Raw genomic sequence first — 21,101 nt, forward strand, 5'->3', positions numbered from 1 at the left:
CTACTTCACAAGCCTGAAGTTTTGTACATATTCCTCCCTTTCTGGTCCTTCTTTCCTGGCTCTTTCTGTCCTCCGCATCATCACCCTGCAGTGACGTTACTTTTGTTCCCCATCTCAGTTCCTTCCCATCCATGGCTTGGTTCTCTCCTGTCACTAGCAGTCCCTGAGTTCTGCATCTCCAGGGAGCTCCTCTGATGATTCCCCCATGCACCCCGCGTAGGGAAACAGTTTCTTGAAACGCATATATAGATTTATATGCATGTTTATTAAGCACAGATTCATGCGTTGTGATAAAGATACCCCAACAAATCAGAGGTGACCCACCCCCCACAATAACCAAGGGTATCACACCCTGACAGAGTGATTTCCAGGTCAACATAAAGAAGTAATAAAGATTACTTACTTATTAATTACAACATAAAGAAGTAATACAGTTGGCCTGTGCAGCTTTTCTCCGCAGACACAGGAGGTTTCTATCAGACTTTCTGAAATCATGAAAATTGCTCAGGGATTCTTGGTAACACCTGTGGGGACCAGTTTGGGAATCGAGAGGAGGCCCCTCTAACTTGGAAAAGCACCCTGCAGCCGGTCTGAACTTTCTCTTCCATCAGCTCTTCTGGTCTCTCCTTCCTTCACAGGCTGATTCTAAGATGAGCGGTTGTGGATTCTCCCCAACACCTCACAAACTGAAGCTTTCACTCAGGCCAGTTTAGGGCCTTGGAGATCAGGTGTGTGCTCGTGACTTCCCAGCACTCCTTGCCACCCAGCAACCAATGCCCCAGGATACTTCTCCTGTGGTAGTTTTATGCGATCTAATTCACATACCATACAATGTGCTAATTTAAAGGGCACAGTTTAGTCAGTGGCTTTTAGTATAGCCACAGTTATGCAACTGCCACAATAAATTTTTAGAATGTTTTCATCACCCTAGGAGACATCCCACACTCTTTGGCAGCCACTCTCCATTACCCCCATCCCCTACCGCCCTAGGCAACCATTAATAGACTGTCCCTGTGGCTATGCCCATCTGGACATTTCATGTAAATGAAATCATACGACGTCTTTTTGACTGGCCTCTTTCACTTAATGCTTTCAAGGTTCATTCATGTTGCGGGTTGCATTTCCCTCGTTTTTATTGCCAAATATTCCACATATCCATATGCTACATTTTGTTCACTAATCAGCTAATAGACATTTGAGTTGTTTCTACCTTTTGGTTATTATAAATAATGCTGCTGTGAATATCCATGTAAAAATTGTTCTGTAGACATTATGTTTTTATTACCAGATGTTCGAGCTGAATTTAGATAAGGCCGAGGAACCAGAGATCAAATTGCCAACGTCCGTTGGATCACAGAAAAAGCAAGAGAATTCTAGAAAAAATATCTACTTCTGCTTTATTGACTATGCCAAAGCCTTTGACTGTGTGGATCACAACAAACTGTGGAATATTCTTAAAGAGATGAGACTACCAGACCACTTTACCTGCCTCCTGAGAAACCTGTATGCAGGTCAAAAGCAACAGTTAGATTGGACGTGGAACAAGACTGGTTCAAAATTGGGAAAGGAGTGCATCAAGGCTCTATATGTCACCTGCTTATTTAACTTATATGCAGAGTACACCATGCAAAATGCTGGGTTGGATGAATTCCAAGGTGAAACCAAGATATGCAGATGATACCACTCTAATGGCAGAAAGTGAAGAGGAACTGAAAAGCCTCTTGATGAAGGTGAAAGAGGAGAGTGAAGAAGCTGGTTTAAAACTCAGCATTCAAAAAATGAAGATCATGGCATCTGGGCTCATCACTTCACAGCAAATAGAAGGGATAAAGTGGAAGCAGTGACAGATTTTATTTTCTTGGGCTCCAAAATCACTGCTGATGGCAACTGCAGCTATGAAATTAAAAGATGCTTACTCCTTGGAAGGAAAGTTATGAAAAACTTAGGAAATTATAAAGCAGAGATATTACTTTGCTGACAAAGGTCCATATAGTCAAAGCTATGGTTTTTCCAGTAGTCATGCACGGATGTGAGAGTTGGACCATAAAGAAGGCTGAGTGCCAAAGAATTGATGCTTTTGAACTGTGGTGCTGGAGAAGACTCTTGAGAGTCCCTTGGACTCCAATGAGGGCAAACCAGTCAATCCTAGAGGAAATCAACCCTGAATGTTCATTAGGACTGATGCTGAAGCTGGAGCTACAATACTTTGGCTACCTGATATGAAGAGCTGACTCATTGGAAAAGACCCTGATGCTGGGAAACACTAAGAGCAGGAGGAGAAGGCGGCAACAGAAGATGAGATGGTTGGATGGCATCACCGACTGAATGGACATGAGTCTGAGCAAGCTCCAGGAGATAGTGAAGGACAGGGAAACCTGGCATGCTGTAGTCCATGGGGCCGCCAAGAGTAGAACATGATTTTAATAGTCAGACACGACTTTGCAACTAAACCATGTTTTTATTTCTCTTAGGTCGACACCTAGGAGTACAACTGCTAGTCATGTGGTAACTTTCTGTTTAGCTTTTTGAGGAACTTACAGCCTGTTTTCCAAGACAGCTGTACCATTTCACATTCCCTTCAGCAAAGTATGAGGGTTCATAGAAATTTCTTACTTTCCTGTAAGATCTTCCTCTTTAATATCACTGTTGCCACTACTGGGGTTCAGCATCTTATCAACCCTCCTGTCCAGTGTTTGCATGAAGGGAGCTCCGATGGAGCAAGTTCTGACTTCTTTCTGTGTCCCATGCTCATAGCTTCCTCCTTAATGCTCTGTTATTTATCTTTCCAGCCAGGGGCAATCTGACTTCATTTTGTGCACATTCTCAACAGAGCAAGGTTGATTTAAACGCTGCATTCAAGGTCTTTCTTTCCAAATCAGTCCCTGGCAAGCAATGTGAATCCTAGGTTGTCTGATCTGCTGTCCCAGCTCTCCTCTGGGTGGGCTGTCCCACGGTCCAATCTTGGGAGGTGCTATTAGGAAGCCTGATCCTAATAGCAGCATCTCCACTCTACAGCCTTCTATCCAATCCTAGGATGGGGTGACAGGTCTCCCAGCATCTCATTTGACCTGTGCAACAGCTGCATAATAATTGGTGTCTCTGCCTAAAGTGCTACCTGCTTAGTCTAGAGGAAGGCTTGTATGGTACAAAGAGCACACCCACAGAAGCTGACACTTCTCTCCCAGGCCTCTTCTAGCTCCACAACTTAGCAGTTGAGGCCCAACACCTAACCTCTCCAAGATCAGTTTCCTTATCTCTCACAGGGGGATATTGCCACCCAAGGTTTAGGATTAAATGAGGTAAGGCATCTACAGACCTTGCTCAGCACTTAGCAGGCACACATTACTGGTTTCCTTCCTCCCCTTTCTTATCCAGGCCCCTGCTCCCCGATAGAGCCTGACACTCCTGCATGGTAGATATTTCTTAAACAAGTGATTCTAAAATGGTTCACGGCTTTTTGTTGAAGGATGGAGCTCCAGTGCCTGGCACCCAGCGGTCTTCACAATTTGGGCCTGGCCTGTTTCTCTCAGTGCATGCCCATGTGTTCTTGTCTGGAACCTCAACTACTAGCTGTGACCGCCAAGGCATTCTTTCAAAGCACATCTTGAGCATTCTTGTCAATGAACATTCAGCTTCTGCACTTTCCCACCCGCCACGTCCCTCCCCACCCTCCATCCATCTTAGATATTCTTCCCAAGCCCAGGTTCCAGTTCTTTCCTTTTTTGCCTCCTCCCACAAATTCTAAGTAAACTCAGTCCAGCAATTTGCTATGCGAAACTATAGTGTTTACCAGTCACTGGGAAATTTACTGAGATAGCTCTTGCTTATCAGTCAATCCTAAAGGAAATAGTCCTAAATATTCATTGGAAGGACTCATGTTGAAATGGAAACTCCAATACACTGACTCACTGGAAAAGATCCTGATGCTGGGAAAGATTGAAGGCGGGAGGAGAAGGTGACGACAGAGGGTCAGATAGTTGGATGGCATCACCGACTCAATGGACGTGAGTTTGAGCAAGCTCCGTGAATTGGTGATGGACAGGGAAGCCTGGCATGCTGCAGTGCATGGGGGTGCAAAGAGTCGGACACGACTGAACTGAGCTCTCGCTTTATTATTGTTAAAAAGTTAAAGTGTGAACTATGTATACAGTAGGTGACTAACGAGAACCTACTGTTCAGCACAAGGTCGTCTACACAGTTGAACGTATGCGTGTGTATAACTGACCCACTTAACAGTTATACAGCAGAAAGTCACACATTGTAAAGCAACCATACTCCAATAAAAATTAATTAAACGTGTAAAGTACGAAGCTTTGTCGCCTATCTAGTCTGTTAGCTAGCTGAGAAATAAAGGACAGTAATGCTAGCTACCACTTGTGAAACACTCTGTATGTGTCAGGGACTATTCATAGGCCCTTCGCATGCATTAAGGGCTTCCCTGGTGGCTTAGATGGTAAAGAATTTGCCTTTAATGAAGGAGACCCAGGTTCAGTCCCTGGGTCAGGAAGATCCCCTGGAGAAGGAAATGACAACCCACTCCAGTATTCTTGCCTGGAGAATCCCATGGACAGAGGAGCCATGGAGTCGCAGAGTTGGACATGACTGAGTGACTAACTCACGTACATTATCTCATTGAATTTTACTCTTATAACCTTCCTATGAGGCATGCATTATCATCTTATTTTACAGGTTAAGAAATTTAGGTTTAGTGTGGTTAATAAATCGCCTCAGATTAATCAGCTAGGAAGCAGTTTAACTGAGACTTGGATGAGATCTAATTAGTTCCATGTTCTGTGCTTAGTCGCTCAGTCGTGTCCCACTCTTTGTGACTCCAGGCTCCTCTGTCCATGGGGATTCTCCAGGCAAGAATACTGGAGTGGGTTGCCATGCCCTTCTCCAGGGGATCTTTCCCACCCAGCGATCGAACCCAGGTCTCCTGCATTACAGGTGGATTCTTTTACCATCTGAGCCACCAGGGAAGCCCAGTTAGTTCCATAACCTGTGTTGTTACTCTCTTCCTTAGTGGGGTCAACAGCATGTGACACAATGAGGGACCCAGGGGAGCCACTCAACTGACTGAGACCACCAGTGAAGACAAGCTTGGGTTTTGGCAGGTCATGGTCAAAGTAGTCGGCTCCCCTACTGACAACGTATGATATAGGTCATTCTTACTGGTTTTACATCTACCACCTCCCCCAGCCAGTTGAAGGTGGACCTCACTCTCGTATTGCCAACTGTCTTTTGAGAAGAAGTCCTAACTAGGGCTGTAATAGCCTTTATTATTTACAGAAGACAGTGATGTCCATTATGCCACCTGGAGAGATTTAGCTTTTTCCCAGGGATTTTCTTTAATCTTCTCATGGCTTCCACCTTCATGAACAGAAAGAAGTTCTAGATGGTGGCATTCACTCCTTGAGGGTTACCAACCTAAATCCCCTGGAGAAAGAACATGCTGTGTTTCTGCCCGCTTTGGCCCAAGTAGTCTACAAAAGTTCAGCTTACAAGAGATGGTGGTGGAATGTTCAATCCTAGTTGAGATTCTTAAAAATGTTCATCTTGGAACATACACCAAAGTAGTGATGTCCTGCAGTGTAGGGGGTGGGGGTGTCCCTGCTTGGCGGCCAGACCTATCACTGGCAGGATATGAGAGCTCTCTTTTCTCTAAACTTTCTTCATCTGTAAAATCAAAGTAATGTCATCTGTTAAATCAAAGTGATGGATATTATGGGCTCTAATTTAACTTCTATGCAGAATACATCATGAGAAATGCTGGACTGGAAGAAACACAAGCTGGAATCAAGACTGCTGGGAGAAATATCAATAACTTCAGATATGCAGATGACACCACCCTTATGGCAGAAAGTGAAGAGGAACTAAAAAGCCTCTTGATGAAATTGAAAGAGGAGAGTGAAAAAGTTGGCTTAAAGCTCAACATTCAGAAAACGAAGATCATGGCATCCGGTCCCATCACTTCATGGCAAATAGATGGGAAAACAGTAGAAACAGTGTCAGACTTTATTTTTTTGGGCTCCAAAATCACTGCAGATGATGATTGCAGCCATGAAATTAAAAGACACTTACTCCTTGGAAGAAAAGCTATGATCAACCTAGATAGCATATTCAAAAGCAGAGACATTACTTTGCTGACTAAGGTCTGTCTAGTCAAGGCTATGGTTTTTCTAGTAGTCATGTATGGATGTGAGAGTTGGACTGTGAAGAAGGCTGAGCGCCAAAGAATTGATGCTTTTGAACTGTGGTGTTGGAGAAGACTCTTGAGAATCCCTTGGACTGCAAGGAGATCCAACCAGTCCATTCTGAAGATCAGCCCTGGGATTTCTTTGGAAGGAATGATGCTAAAGCTGAAACTCCAGTACTTTGGCCACCTCACGTGAAGAGTTGACTCATTGGAAAAGACTCTGATGCTGGGAGGGATTGGGGGCAGGAGGAGAAGGGGACGACAGAGGATGAGATGGCTGGATGGCATCACTGACTCGATGGATGTGAATCTGAGTGAACTCCGGGAGTTGGTGATAGACAGGGAGGCCTGGCGTGCTGCGATTCATGGGGTTGCAAAGAGTCAGACACGACTGAGTGACTGAACTGAACTGAAGGTCCAATCCAGCCACAGACTTCTGTGACTCTGGAATGTGATGGAATTGTGGAGAGGAGAGCAGAAAAGGACCAGGGCACATTTTCCAGGTGCTTGCTCAATTCTGAGCATGCATGTGGTGGAGCTGGATGTGAGTGAGCTACGAGGCTGAAGCCTGAGAGGTTAAAGGTCCCAGTTCTGAAAGGAACAATGGAACTCTAGGGGCTCAGAAACAACCCACCTTGAATAGCAAATCAGAAACGTGAAGGAACCACGTGGCTGGTTACCAACTTAAGAAGCAGGCTCTGTGGCTACCAGTTTATTCTTCCTCTGAGGATCTGGCCTTGTTCCTAGACTCAAAAGTAATCTTACTTCAATTGGGTCAAACACTACTTAGTTCATTTTCAGCTTGGGAGCCATTTGAGTGATGACTTTGCTCTCATCACTTCTGTCTCTGAGGAGCAGCTGCAAAGGCCCCTGGTTCAGAGGGAGGTGCCAAGCTGGCTAGGGGAGCAGGGACAGGATAGGGCCTTTAGCTGTCTTAGTTGAATCCACAGATGTGATCTCAAAACTCAGCACTTCAGGCATGTGAGCCCTCGCCGTTGTTTTCCCAGCACCTAAAGCGAACTGTTTGCTGTTTAGTTGCTAAGTCGTGTCTGACTCTTTGTGACTTCATGGACTGTAGCCCAGCAAGCTCCTCTGTCCATGGGGTTGTCCATGCAAGACTACTGCAGCGGGTTGCCATTTTCTCCCCCAGGACTATTTTTCCTGTGTCCAAGTGCCAAGATAGTTCTTTACTGAGCAGTTTAGTGAAAAGGCACACAGAAGGGGCTCAGCAGTAGGCTCAGCAGTACACAGAGATTGAATCCTCCATTCTAGTGACCACATAGCCTAGTGTTTATGTGATGGGCATGAGCTGGAGTCAGCCAGGAAACCTACAAGATGTGGGTTTCTTTCAATTGAGCATAAGCTCCTGTTGCTTTAACAAATACTAAGTGAAATGATAACCCCAGGCTCTGCTTTTGTTTTCAAGCTAAACTCCACTTACCTGATGAGGGATGTTTAAGGAGCAATTCAGTATCAAAACCACATGGGGAAAATAGCCATACAGAGAATTTATTACCATAAAACCTCATATGTCTGTGTGTGTGTGTGTGTGTGTATATATGTATAAACATTGGCCCACATTAAAAATAACATACCCTGAGGTGGGGATAGAGGGTGAGCTGGGGGGGAGTCTGTCAGAGCCCCCACCCTAATGATGGCAGACTTCGTCTGGCTCTGCTCCTTAGGCCTGGCTCCTCCCTGGAGTCTGAGACCAGCAAATTTCTTGTGTGAGAGCAGAGTCAAGGGAAACGAGTGCCCCTGGAGGAGGAGGGAGCCCCTCCCTCCCATGACATTTGGGGTGCTCTAGACAAGCCCCCACCACGGACATCAGGTTTGTGAACACAAGCGTGCCTCCAGGAAGGGTGACCGCCAGGAAAAGCTTTCCCTTGGCAGACTTGGCTTTTGAGATCACGCACCTTGGGCCCTACTTAAGGAGCATCTGTCGGCACTCGTCCTTCCCCATTTTGCAAACACTAATTGGCGTTTCTCTCCTAGAACTGTGGGAAGCAGCGTGGGGAAGTGGTAACCCCAGCAGCATCACCCGCAAGCGTCCCGCCTTGCTTTAGGGAAGTGGCTGGAAGCTGGGTAAGTGCATCCCAGTCACTGTTGGGAGCGCTTACTGAGAGGAAAGGCAGATCCCTGTGTGCTGGACCCTGTCCCTTGGTAGCTTCGTCTGCAATTAGGTTAAGCCTCCGGGCTCCACAAAAGCCTCGAGGCTCTACAACAACCTTTTCCTATGTGTATATATAGATCTCAAAGTGAGACACAGACTGAAATGTTAACATATGCTTCAGTTCATACCGAAGACGTTAGACCAGACACAGATTCACATCCTATTGCCCTGACACCCAGGAAATGCCTACAGGATCGAGAAGGGCAACTGGTGGGGGACTGTGGCATATGAAAAACAGGCTGACTGATGCTCTGCTGAAAATCCAGCTTTGCTGTTCCAGACTGCTCATTCAGGAGAGGTAAGAAAGCAGTTAAACTCCATTTTGTGGCATGTGACCCCTCAAAGCCTTTAGTTTAGAGCCTACTTATGATTCTTGTAAAGGCAAACAAGTTTCTTGAAGACATCACAGGCCTTTTCATGGTCTTTCCGGCATCCTCTCACTCCAGAGAGCAGTAAGGACACTGGTGTCCAGGAGGGGAAAGTGTGGTTGTGCATGATTTGAAGGATCTGGGTATACTTAAGGTGGTCATGACACATGGAGCCACAGAAAGATAGTTCAGGAACTTAACTTTAACCGAGACAGTGGCCAAGGGCTCTCAGCTTGTTTTCACCGCCCCTGCCCCCTGCCTTTTTTTTTTTTTTTTTTGCCACACCAAAGAAAGCTCTTTTCCAAAGGTTTTTGGAATGGGATGGCACTGATTCAATTACTTTCACAGGGGTGAACTTTCAGAGAAGACTGTAATCTATAATAATTTTCAACTGAATGACTACAGCTAGTTTGTCCTGACCTGCTATTTCCCTCAGATTGAGAATATGGTATTGGCAGGCTACATTCCTTCCTCCAAAGGACAAAAAGATGCAAGTGAAAGAAGGCTGGGCAGAGGTGACGGGGCCCAGTCTGAAAAGACAATGAGATCTGGATTTATCCAGACATGGAAGCTGCTCTGGAAGGCTTCTGTAGGCTGACATAATCTAGCTTTGATAAAGACTTCAGGGAAGCCACGTGTCTCACTAACTGCAGGCTGCCCTGCTGTTCTGACCTTGGCCAACAGTCTTAGTCTCAGTTCATGTCTGGGGGTGGTGAAAGGGACAGTGAAAAAAGCAACACCCTCTATACCAAATAGAGTCATTGAATAACACACATCTCCCCGCTGCTTCCAAGGACTGGACAGTTTTAAATCCACTAGCTCTACCAGGCTTACCATACTGCCCACCAGCTCGGGATGCTGCTAGAGCCCACTAGAGCCCTATGTAAGCGAAGCAACTCAGCTCAAGAGCTCTGTCAAACAGGAGAGCAGAGAATCAAGGCTTTGGGTGTACTTTTTCCACAGGCTTTCTCTGGCGGCCCAGTGGGAGAGCAGGGGGGAACATTATCTGGCAAGTGGAGGTGGTTCTCTGGGGCCATGAAACAGTGGCCTTGAGCAGAGCACATGCAAGGCCTGGCTGTCTGGGATTCTGGCTCTTCATGGGGAAAGAAAGGAGGCCAGGAAGCCCATTAGCCTGCAGCCACTGATGGGAGTTCATGAGGGTGAATAAGACAGACCCTTGGGTCAAGGAAAGATACTGAGAGACTGCTCTAATTTACCTAAGGAAATGGCAGATGGGAGGACAAGTATTTTGGCCAGTGCCTCTGCTGGGCTAGCACTCTCTTGTTTCCAAGGGCTGGGGTGTGGGGGGTGGATTTCCAGCTCATTAAGCACTTTGGGGTATGGGGTGGGTAGCTGCCAGGCTGATGACTGCAGGGGCTGACTCACGATTGGCCCTCAGTGTTGCTTGTGATGGGAAGGGCACCAACTGCAACTTCAGAATTAACTGGCTGCATTGCAAAGAGGTAAGTGGTAAGAAAGCAGGGTGGAGACGTAAAAGGGTCTATGTTTCTGAAACTGCTTATGTTACAAAGGGGCTATGTGGAAACCAGAGGCATCTTTCAGTGGAAAGGTTTTCCTTGTATACAAAACAGAGCCAAACTTTTCCAGCAAAATATTGAAAAGGAAACGCTCTTGAATGAGGCTGAGTAAACAATGGGCTCTGCCATGCCCTAAGTGTTCTTTGTTAATTTTCTAATCTCTGCTTAGCACAGAAAGGTTACCGCCCTCCCACTCATCCACCCTTAATGTGTTACCTACTGACTGGTCTGATCAGAAACACCCTGGGTTGTTAGAATAATTTCTAAATTCGATACATAACAGGATGCTAGTGAGATAGGTCCCTGTGAAAGGAGAGACACAATTACAGTTAAATAATTTAAAATCCTAGATCGGTACATAGAGACACCCACTCATTTCTGATGGAAACTTTGCAGCATGTGCTTCAGTGTCAAATGAAAAAGATATCTTCCAGAATCTGATTCTCCTCCAGGTCTTCGGGGGTGCTGCCGGCCCTGGTCTTGTTCCAGGTTGATTTCAGAGGACTGAATCGACAAGTACTGTGATTCCATGACCCAGCTTCTCTGGAGCGATGGGGCCGTGGTTTGGAAGCAGTCTTTGGACTCAGAGATTGAACCAAATCCAACAGAGACGTCTCATACCTGTAACACATACAATCCAGACAGAAAATGATCAAGTCGGCAGAACATTAAAATCCAAAAAGAATATAGAGGTGGGCTGCCCAGGGCAAGAATCAGATCACAGATCACACCATAGTCAAGAGGGCCTTCTCTGGGAACTTTAGGGAAAGTAAACACCAGAAGGGCCTTGTTGTCTGTCTGTCTCTAAGCCCTTCTTTTCTGCTGACTACTAACCTGTGAAGAGGGACTGTGGAGTGGGCAAAGTAATCATGGTAACAGCAACGATATGAGCAGTGACATTTGCCACAGATTTCAGGCTCTATTCTCAGTGCTTTCCATGTCTCTTCCTTTCATTCAACCCTCTACACACCCCTATGAGGTAGGTCCCCATTAGTTACATGAAGAAACCAAGACTCTGAGAAGTAACTTGTCTAGCAAGAAGCCACTACACGGCTGAGTCAGGATTTGAACCCCGGTCATTTGCTTCCAGCACTCACACACAGGGCACTTTTAAAGCTGCCTCTCAAAGTCTTTGCAGTCAGAGAGACTTGCTAAAAGCTCTCTTTAAGACCACCTCACCTGTCTCCTGAGAAACCTGTATATGGGTCTAAAAGTAACAGTTAGAACCTTACATGGAACAACCGACTGCTTCAAAATTGGAAAGGAGTATGACAAGGTTGTATATTGTCACCCTGCTTATTTAACTTATATGCAGAGTGTTTTTGTTGTTCAGCTGCCAAGTTGTATCCAACTCTTCATGTCCATAGAGTCGTGTGCAACTCTATGGACTGCAGCATGCCAGGCCTGCCTATCCCTCACTGTTTTCTGGAGTTTACCCAATTCATGTCCATTGAACCGATGATGCCATCCAACCATCTCATCCTCTGTTGCCTCTTCTCCTTCTGCCTTCTATCTTTTCCACCATCTGGGTCTTGATGTGAAGAGCTGACTTGCTGGAAAAGACCCTGATGCTTGGGAGAGATTGAAGGCAAAAGGAGAAGGGGGCAGCAGAGGATGAGATGGTTTGATAGCACCACCGAATCGATGAACGTGAATTTGAGCCAACTCCAAGAGATAGCAAAGGACATGTGCTGCAGCCCATGGGGTCACTGAGATACAACTTAGTGACTGAACAACAACAATAAATCAACATGTGATAAGTACTCAATAAATGCTAATTTCTTCCTGATATGCTACTCCTACTTTCTCGAGAATCTTGGAAAAGGAACTCTTATCTGAAACTAAAGAAATCCCTCTAAAGTAGGAGTGCCTTAGTGTCTACCATTTTTATAAAAAAGTAAACTTAGAGCAGTTTAGAGGCAGAGAAGCAAATTATATGGTAGACAACACCCTCACTCATGTCTCACTGTTTTTTTCCCAGGATTGGAAGCCAAAGGCACAAAACGATCTCCCTCCACATTCATTCACACGAGGGGTCAAATCATCTCTATGGACAGAACGTGACGCCTAAGCAGGGCATGTGTGACCTGTATAGCTGCACAGGGCCCCACACATGGTTCAGTGCTCTGCTGTGGCTGTCTTGAAATTCTTAGTGATCTTATCTTTGACCTTGTCTATTAGAAATAAAGTCTGATGGAACACGGAAGCATGCACGTGAGAGAGGAGATACCCTGGGCACGGGTGTGTGGGTTCTGGCCCACAGTGCCGGGTGTATGCCAGACAGCCGGCTCCTGCTATGTGCACCTTCACGCCAGAGCAGTGTGGGCATGGTGGTGCAGGGCCCCAGATGAGTCACCGTGACGGTGACAGAAGGGGCGGTGGTGGTGGCACTGGCGTGAGGCTGGCTGGCCTTCTTCCCAGAGCTTATTCCCAAGGTGAAAATATTAGCTTTCCGGCCTGAGCATGGAGTTAGGAACTGCCAGTGCTTAGGCAATGAACGCCAGCAAATTACAAAACAAAAGCATGCGTGTGGACACTGCAACACAGCATATCAAAGCGATACAAGGATTCTTGGAAGCGTTTGGAATCTCCGGTGTTAAATGCTGTTGCATCACTGCAAAGCAAATATCCACTGGTTGAGAAATGGAAATTGAATATAAAGATTACTGCATTTGATGGAAAAGAACGTTGTTTTTATATGCAGCTTCAAATGAACAGATAAATGAAGAGTACAGTTTTAAATTTCACCTTTCTTTGTAATTTAAGATACAATAATAGGCATAATAGGCATTTTGAATTATCTACAAACCATCAAGCGACTTTCGGTCTCTTGCATGACCTCTACAAGTATAAGAAATGCTAGAGAAAACAATAAAATGGCATTGTACAAATTTAAATTGGTAAACACACATGAAATTAATGTGTATGAAGAGTTAAATCTTAAAAAATTTTTTTTTCCATAAGAAGCGTCAGTTTTAGACATACTAAAATTTATATTTTGAAATAATTTATTAGAAATCTATCCACATGGTGTCACAGTCTATAAAATATTCTTAACAGTTCCAGTGTCAGTTGCACCAGCAGAAAGATCCTTCTAAAAATTAAAAATCACCAAAATTTATATGTGATCTTTCATTTGCCAAGAGCAACTAATCTGCTTTTAATTATATCACTTAAAATAAAGTTGCTAAAAGTATAAATTTGACGATCTAATAAATGAATTTGAAGAAACGTGAACCAGAAAAATTTTATGATCAACCAAGTTACCACATTAATAAAGTATTATTATTTATATTATATAAAATTATGATATGAAAATATAATTTTTTGCTAACTGTGGGTTTATGATATTATTCATATATCACCTGTTTAAAAATTTTTTTAATTGAAGGGTAATTGCTTTACAGAATTTTATGGTTTCTGTCACACATCGACAAGAATCATCCATAGGTACACTCATGTCCCCTCCCTCCCAGACCTCCCTCCCATCTCCCACCCCTCCCCACCCTTCAGCCTGTGCAGAGCCCCTGTGTGAGTTCCGAGTCACACGGCAAATTCCCACCGGCTATGTTTCACACATGGTATTTTAAATTTCTATGTTACTCTCTCCACACATCTCCCGCTTCCCCCTCCTCTCCTCCCACTTGTCCATAGGTCTGTTCTCTATGCCTGTTTCTCCACTGCTGCCCTGAAAATAAATTCATCAGTGGCACCTCTTCAGATTCCATATATATGTGTCAGTATACGACATTTATATTCCTCTTTCTGACTTACTTCACTCTGTATGATGGGCTCTAGTTTTGTCCATCTCATTAGAACAGATTCAAGTTCATTCCTCTTTATGGCCGAGTGGTATTCCACTGTGTGTGTGCACCACAGCTTCTTTACCCATTCATCTGTCGGAGGACATCTAGGTTGCTTCTGTGTTCTGGCTATTGTAAACAGTGCTGCAGTGAGCACTGGGGTATATGTGTCTTTTTAATTTTGGTTTCCTCAGGGTATATGTCTAGGAGTGGGATTGCTGGGTCATATGGCGGTTTTATTCCTAGCTTTTTAAGGAGTCTCCATACCTTCTTCCATAGTGGCTATGTCAGTTTACATTCCCACCAGCAACGCAAGAGTGTTCCCTTTTCTCCACACCCTTTCCAGCATATTGTTTGTAGACTTTTTGATAATGGTCATTCTGACTGGTGTGAGGTGTTATCTCACTGTAGTTTTGATTTGCATTTCTCTTATAATGAGTGATGTTGAGCATCTTTTCAAGTGCTTGTTAGCCATCCTGAAAGTCTTCTTTGGAGAAATGTCTCTTCAGGTCCCTTTCCTACTTTCTTCTTAAAGGAAATTAAATTTCTTCTTAAAGGAAAATACTTCGTGGTTTAGTACCTTTAACCGCATTTTTAAATCCTACTTTTTGAACAAAAGATTTTCATTTTGCATTGATCTTGTAAGTTATGTAGTTGACCTGGCCCTTATGTCTCAGCCAAAATCAGACTAGCATTTCAGGCATGGAAATGTCATATTTTTTCCATGGTATGAAAATCTATAAGTTGAAATCCTTTCTAGCAGAAAATTTTCTTTTTTAGCAGAATTTTTTTTGCAGCTTTTATTCACATAGCATTAAGCCAATGTTTCAATACAACTGCTTTTGTCATTCAAAACAATAATTTCTGCATTCAACTAAAACATCTTTATTTAGGGTGCAAGCCAGTGAGTGAGTTGGACACTAGCTTCTAAGAAAGTTTGTTTCCAAGCAAGACAGACCTACTTCATGCTCAAGGTACAGGCTTTGTTTGCACTTTCCTTGGAGGCACGTAACAATGTTGTGCTAATATTCATCTTTTCATATAGACCATTAATTTAGTTTAAAATCAGAAACAATGGGAAGCCTATTTTTAAATACAATTTCAAATTTTTGTTATATACAAAACAAGAGGAGATATTCTAAGTGAACAAATTAAACCAGCTGCCCTTTCTATTAAAACACAGAACTAAAACAATTGGGGATTAGGAATTATACCAGAAATCAATCAATTCAGAGATGCAAATTGAAATCCAGAGTAACAATAAGACTTTGAGTCTAAAGACTGATTTTAAAGGTACCAACTTATTAATCATTTGAAAAATAGTTGTGGGCTTCAAATTTCTTCAAAGTATTTTTATTCTAATACAATACAGTAAAAAAATCTTTATACAGTGATCCACAACAACACTGAGAATTAGATCTGCTGTATTAGTCAGGATAAATTAGGTTATGCAGCAGTAACAAATTAACCTCAAAATTCCAGTGGCTCCATACAATTTAAATATATCTCATGCATATGCTATGTGCTCAAAGCAGGTGTAGGCAGACAGTGGCTCCACTGTCTCACAAGGTAACGTGAGCTTCTCTGTTGTCTTGGCAGGGAAGAGAAGCTGAAGAATCTTACAAAGATTCTCCACAGCCACGTAGGGTGTGACACAATACTTACATTTAATTAGCCAGAATCAGTCATGGACTGGAAGAGAGGAGAACTGGGAATTGCCAGACGCCAGTAATGCCCACCACTGAAGAATGGGTCTGAAATATAATTTGGAATAATTCTCTCATTTTACCAATGAAGAAACTTAGGTCCAGAGATGCAGAAGTCAACTGTTGGCAGTCACAAAGCAACTGAGTGGCAGAGCCAAGTGTTTTTTTAACACAGTTTCCTTGACTTTCTAGGCTAGTTTATCTTTAATCTTTCCATCAAGTTAAACAAGATGTGTAACTAAAGGAACAGTAAAAGAAGGAAATGGTTGCTGTTTCCAGCTACATTTTATTTTAAAAGTATAGTAGGATTAGTTGTAACTCAGTGTGAACATTGCCCTACTCCTATTAACGTGGCTATCTTCACCAACAATTTCATCTACCCTAAAGTACAAAGTCTGCAGTGATCATAAAAATTCCATTTCTCCTGAAGCCACATTCAGTCATGGATTACACTGTGGCAGAAGAACCAGGAAGTCTGTGGTAGGCAGGGACTTGGATTTCAGCAGCTCACAGCTGATTTTGTTCAGTAAATGTTTTCATAGTACTTTTGCTATTAGGAAAGACCAAATAATCCAGCAGATTAAAAAGCAACAAAACAGCAAGGATTAAACACCAACACTTGAGAAGTCACCCAACTTTATGCCAGAACTATATATGCAATAAAGCAAAATAAAAAGTGAATTCCCATGGCATTTTGTACTACCTACCAGTAAAGAGCAGTGTGTTTGCTGAGGTGACATGTGACAGGATTTGATTCCTCTGGCCCGACCCTGATGGGGACGTTTTGTATTCAAATAATGTAAAGGGACATATAACTTATTCAAATTGAAAAAATACTGTCCCTTGAAAAAATCAGACTATATGCTAACCACAGGCATGATGATGTTGACCTTTCCTACCTCTGCACCTGACAGAGCCAGTATTCATGGGTACCTAATCACACAGGGTGACTTTAACAGTTTCATTATGGAGACGTGTCAAGCAGAAGGCTTATTTGGACTGTTGTGCCAGTTCCATCCAGGAAGCAGTCTGAACTTGGTCACACTGGAACGAATCTGTCCTCCTAGAGCTCTCTTCCCAGTTTTGTTTGCTTTATTGACTATGCCAAAGCCTTTGACTATGTGGATCACAATAAACTGTGGAAAATTTTTCAAGAGATGGGAATACAGACCACCTGACCTGCCTCTTGAGAAACCTATATGCAGGTCAGGAAGCAACAGTTAGAACTGGACATGGAACAACAGACTGGTTCCAAATAGGAAAAGGAGTACGTCAAGGCTGTATATTGTCACCCTGCTTATTTAACTTCTATGCAGAGTACATCATGAGAAACGCTGGACTGGAAGAAGCACAAGCTGGAATCAAGATTGCTGGGAGAAATATCAATAACCTCAGATATGCAGATGACACCACCCTTATGGCAGAAAGTGAAGAGGAACTAAAAAGCCTCTTGATGAGAGTGAAAGAGGAGAGTGAAAAAGTTGGCTTAAAGCTCAACACTCAGAAAACAAAGATCATGGCATCCAGTCCCATCACTTCATGGGAAATAGATGGTGAAACAGTGGAAACAGTGTCAGACTTTATTTTTTTGGGCTCCAAAATCACTGCAGATGGTGACTGCAGCCATGAAATTAAAAGATGCTTACTCCTTGGAAGAAAAGTTATGATCAACTTAGATAGCATATTCAAAAGCAGAGACATTACTTTGCCAACAAAGGTCCATCTAGTCAAGGCTATGGTTTTTCCAGTGGTCACGTATGGATGCGAGAGTTGGACTGTGAAGAAAGCAGAGCATCGAAGAATCGATGCTTTTGAAATGTGGTGTTGGAGAAGACTCTTGAGAGTCCCTTGGACTGCAAGGAGATCCAACCAGTCCATTCTGAAGGAGATCAGCCCTGGGATTTCTTTGGAAGGAATGATGCTAAAGCTGAAACTCCAGTACTTTGGCCACCTCATGTGAAGAGTTGACTCATTGGAAAAGACTTTGATGCTGGGAGGGATTGGGGGCAGGAGGAGAAGGGGACGACAGAGGATGAGATGGCTGCATGGCATCACCAACTCGATGGACTTGAGTTTGAGTGAACTCCGGGAGTTTGTGATGGACAGGAAGGCCTGGCGTGCTGCGATTCATGGGGTCGCAAAGAGTCGGACATGACTGAGCGACTGAACTGAACCTAGCAGGACATTTAGATATCCAGGGGAGGATGCAGCCTCTGAAGCTCTGACTTGGCTCCATGCCACCAATTTAAGAAAGGGATGGTCTGACATGGTGTCTGAGGATATTAGCACAAGGCCAGGAAATGAAACAATTTCACAGTCCATCCCATAAGCTGCACTGGGTAGAAAGCTAAGTGTGATGCAGGAGCTCTCCCCTTTCATTCTTTTTTTATCTTTGGTGAGTTCATTAGGCCTCTCCCGATTACCCTTTTCTGCTCTTTTTTTTTAAAATGATGGAATGTCCCAGAGATTAATCCTTAGCTCTCATGTCTTAGGTAATTTCATTCATCCTCATGACTTTTAATAACATCAATGTCAGTGACTCCTAAATGTATATACCTCTAATATTAACCTTGCTCTCAAGTTCCAAACTCATATACTCAACTGTTGCCTGGTATCTCCACTTGGCGGTGTGACAGGCATCAAAACAGAACTCTTCTTTTTTTCCCGTCCAAATCTTGTTCCCCTCCACCAACCCAGTTGCTCAGGGTTGCCCCAAACCTGCTGTTACACTTGACTCCTACCTTTGGGCCTGTGTGTGCACTGAATTCTCTCCTTCGGACACTCTTCGCTCAGATTTTGCTTATTTGCTTTTCTCTTTTAACAGTGATGAGAATAAGGTCATTATTCTGTTTCTGTTATTATCTCCAGGGCCAAGAATGGGATCTGACATAAGGTTGGAGCTAAATATTTGTTGACAAAATTAAGTTCTGTGGCTTAAGTTTAGCACCTTCCTCTATAGGCAGCTTTTTCAATCTTTGAAAAGCCAGTCTTTTAAAAAATTACAACATACTGCAAACATTATGAAAATATTACTCATCCATCTATTCTTGTTTTCCTTTTGTAAACAAGATAATATACATAAGGACTGTGTAAACTATTTTTTCACTTAAAATGTTGAGAATATTTTTTCTGTATAAATTGTTTATAACATCATTTTTCATGACTTCAGGTTCCTTGGTCTTCCAGATCCACTCTAATTGAGCTAACCAATCCCTTACTGAAGACAGCTTAGGTTAGGTCCAAGGTCTTCTGAGACTTTAATACTTTTTTTTAAAACACGTTGCTCAGTTGTGTCCGACTCTTTTTGAGACACCATGGACTGTACAGTTCATGGAATTCTCCAGGCCAGAATATGGGAATGGGTAATGATACCTTCTCGAGGGGATCTTCCCAACCAAGGGATTGAACCCAGGTCTCCTGCATTGCAGGCAGATTCTTTACTAGCTGAGCCACCAGGGAAGCCCAAGAATGCTGGAGTGGGTGGCCTTTCCCTTCTCCAGGGGATTTTCCCAACCCAGGAATCAAACTGGGGTCTCCTGCATTGCAGACAGATTCTTTACCAGCTGAGCTGCACGGGAAGCCCCTTCTGAGACTAAATCAGCTGTATCTCTCATTCTTTTCTAAATCAGTCAATGCCTATAGGATATTTTCCACTCCAACTCATCCCAAGTTAGCAGAACACTGCTATCCCTATGATGTTTTATAGTTTTACCCTCTTTTTACCCAACACTTCCCATGCCCCTAGGGCTTCTGGAACTTTCGTCTTATGAGATACTCAGCTGTATTTTGTCCTCTTCTTAGAGTACTTCCTCCACCCCCCGTTTTAACTGAAACCTGGCTCTTTCCTGAGGTCAATGCCTCCCCTACATTCTTCTCAGTGAGAACTGTTTATACTCAACACACCCAGTGAATTTTAGGGTCAAGAGGTAGTATTTGGACCATCATTGCTTCCATTTTTGCTTTCTGATCATTATTCTCCTACTGCTCTGAGGATCCTGTCATGTGCTATACCACCCTTAACCTTTCTGCATCTGTGTCATCCATCCACCCACTCTCTCTCAATCTTGATTTAGCCTTCTCCTTCAGTTCACTGTTAACCATCATGCTTGCTAATGTCAACATTACGTGAATGGCACGCCACCAGTACTCTGAGTTCTTTGACCTCTCAGGTCAAAGACTTTCTCAGGGAATTCCCTGATTGTCCAGTGGTTAAGACTTGGTGCTCTCACTGCCATGGGCCCAGGTTCAATCCCTGGTCAGGGAACTAAGATCCCACAAGCTGTGGGGTATGGTCAAAAAAGGAAAAGACAATTTTTTTCTCAGCAAATCTTTCTTTTTATATCCTAGAGCTTGTGAACAGCCTCTCTTCTGAATTGAGTAATTCAAACATCCCACTACTTCCTGACGCCCACATCTTACCCTCAAGCTTGTTTTTTCAGCTACTCCTACCATCTCTGCCCACTGGTCTCAATGGACCATTAACTCAAACAATCATTGTTCTAAGAACTAGGAACAAAGTGGTGAACAAGACAGCTCAAATCTCTGTCCTGGTGGGACCATTAATAGCATACATTCTTCCCAACCCTTTTCTCTCTTATTTAACTTGAATTTCATGGCCTAGCATTCCCAAAACTCTTTTGGCAATGCTACTAAAAACACGTCCCCTGTATTTTTATCCACCTCCGACATCTGGGAAAATCATAACACTGCATGAACCAAATGTCTGTCTTTTCTGTGACTTACGGTTGGTAAACTTAGTGTAAAAAAAAACAAGATTAAAGAAACTAGCCAACATACAAACAACAAATCCAATATAGATTCCCAGTCACTAACTCTAAGTGGGTGCTAAACATTTTCTGACAGAGCTACTGTTACTTCTCTAATCAGCTGCTCTGCTCTTCCCATTTCCCTTTTCACAACTTAGGCTAAACAGATGGTCTTGCTTCCCATTTCAGAAAAAAGGGTCATAAAAGAAAAACTGTCTTCCCTTTGTCACTTTCCAAGTGTTTCAGCATTTATCATTTCCTCCTTTTACATTAAAGGAAGTGATCCTTCTCTTAGACAAGGCTAATCACTCCATCTGTACTTCTCAGGAACCTTTTAGTACTGACTCTCCACTCTAGAACCTTCAATCTTTTCCTGTTTACTAGATAACTAAGAGCACTTAAGACATTTACACATTTCCATAACCACACCACTTCTCAATTTTTTCCAACCTGGCTTTCATCTTCTACTACTCTACTAAAATTGAACTCCGCAAATTCAGCAATGACTTCTGTGCTGCTAAATCCAACGGACACTTTATAGTCCTTGCTTT

General features: G+C 43.4%; 1 protein-coding gene and 1 non-coding gene across 10 annotated transcripts in view; one reads left to right on the forward strand and one right to left on the reverse strand.

The window, feature by feature from the left end:
• Positions 1 to 246: 246 nt before the first annotated feature.
• KIAA1328 (KIAA1328 ortholog) overlaps positions 247 to 21,101 on the reverse strand; it is a 429,714-nt gene continuing 408,859 nt past the window's right edge. For 7 of the 9 annotated variants that reach the window (XM_042239367.2, XM_027960769.3, XM_060405327.1 and 4 more), the window contains one exon: positions 247 to 10,896. In XM_042239367.2, the coding sequence (XP_042095301.1) occupies positions 10,859 to 10,896 (38 nt within the window). In that variant the 3' untranslated portion in view covers positions 247 to 10,858. Of the gene's footprint in view, positions 10,897 to 15,743; positions 15,833 to 21,101 lie in introns of those variants that run through there. The other 2 variants (XM_060405330.1, XM_042239365.2) reach the window with 2 other exon arrangements.
• TRNAE-CUC (transfer RNA glutamic acid (anticodon CUC)) lies at positions 19,976 to 20,048 on the forward strand. The gene has a single exon. It is a non-coding gene; the product is annotated as a tRNA-Glu (tRNA).

This window comes from Ovis aries, chromosome 23, assembly GCF_016772045.2.
Source record: "Ovis aries strain OAR_USU_Benz2616 breed Rambouillet chromosome 23, ARS-UI_Ramb_v3.0, whole genome shotgun sequence".
NCBI lineage: Eukaryota > Metazoa > Chordata > Mammalia > Artiodactyla > Bovidae > Ovis > Ovis aries.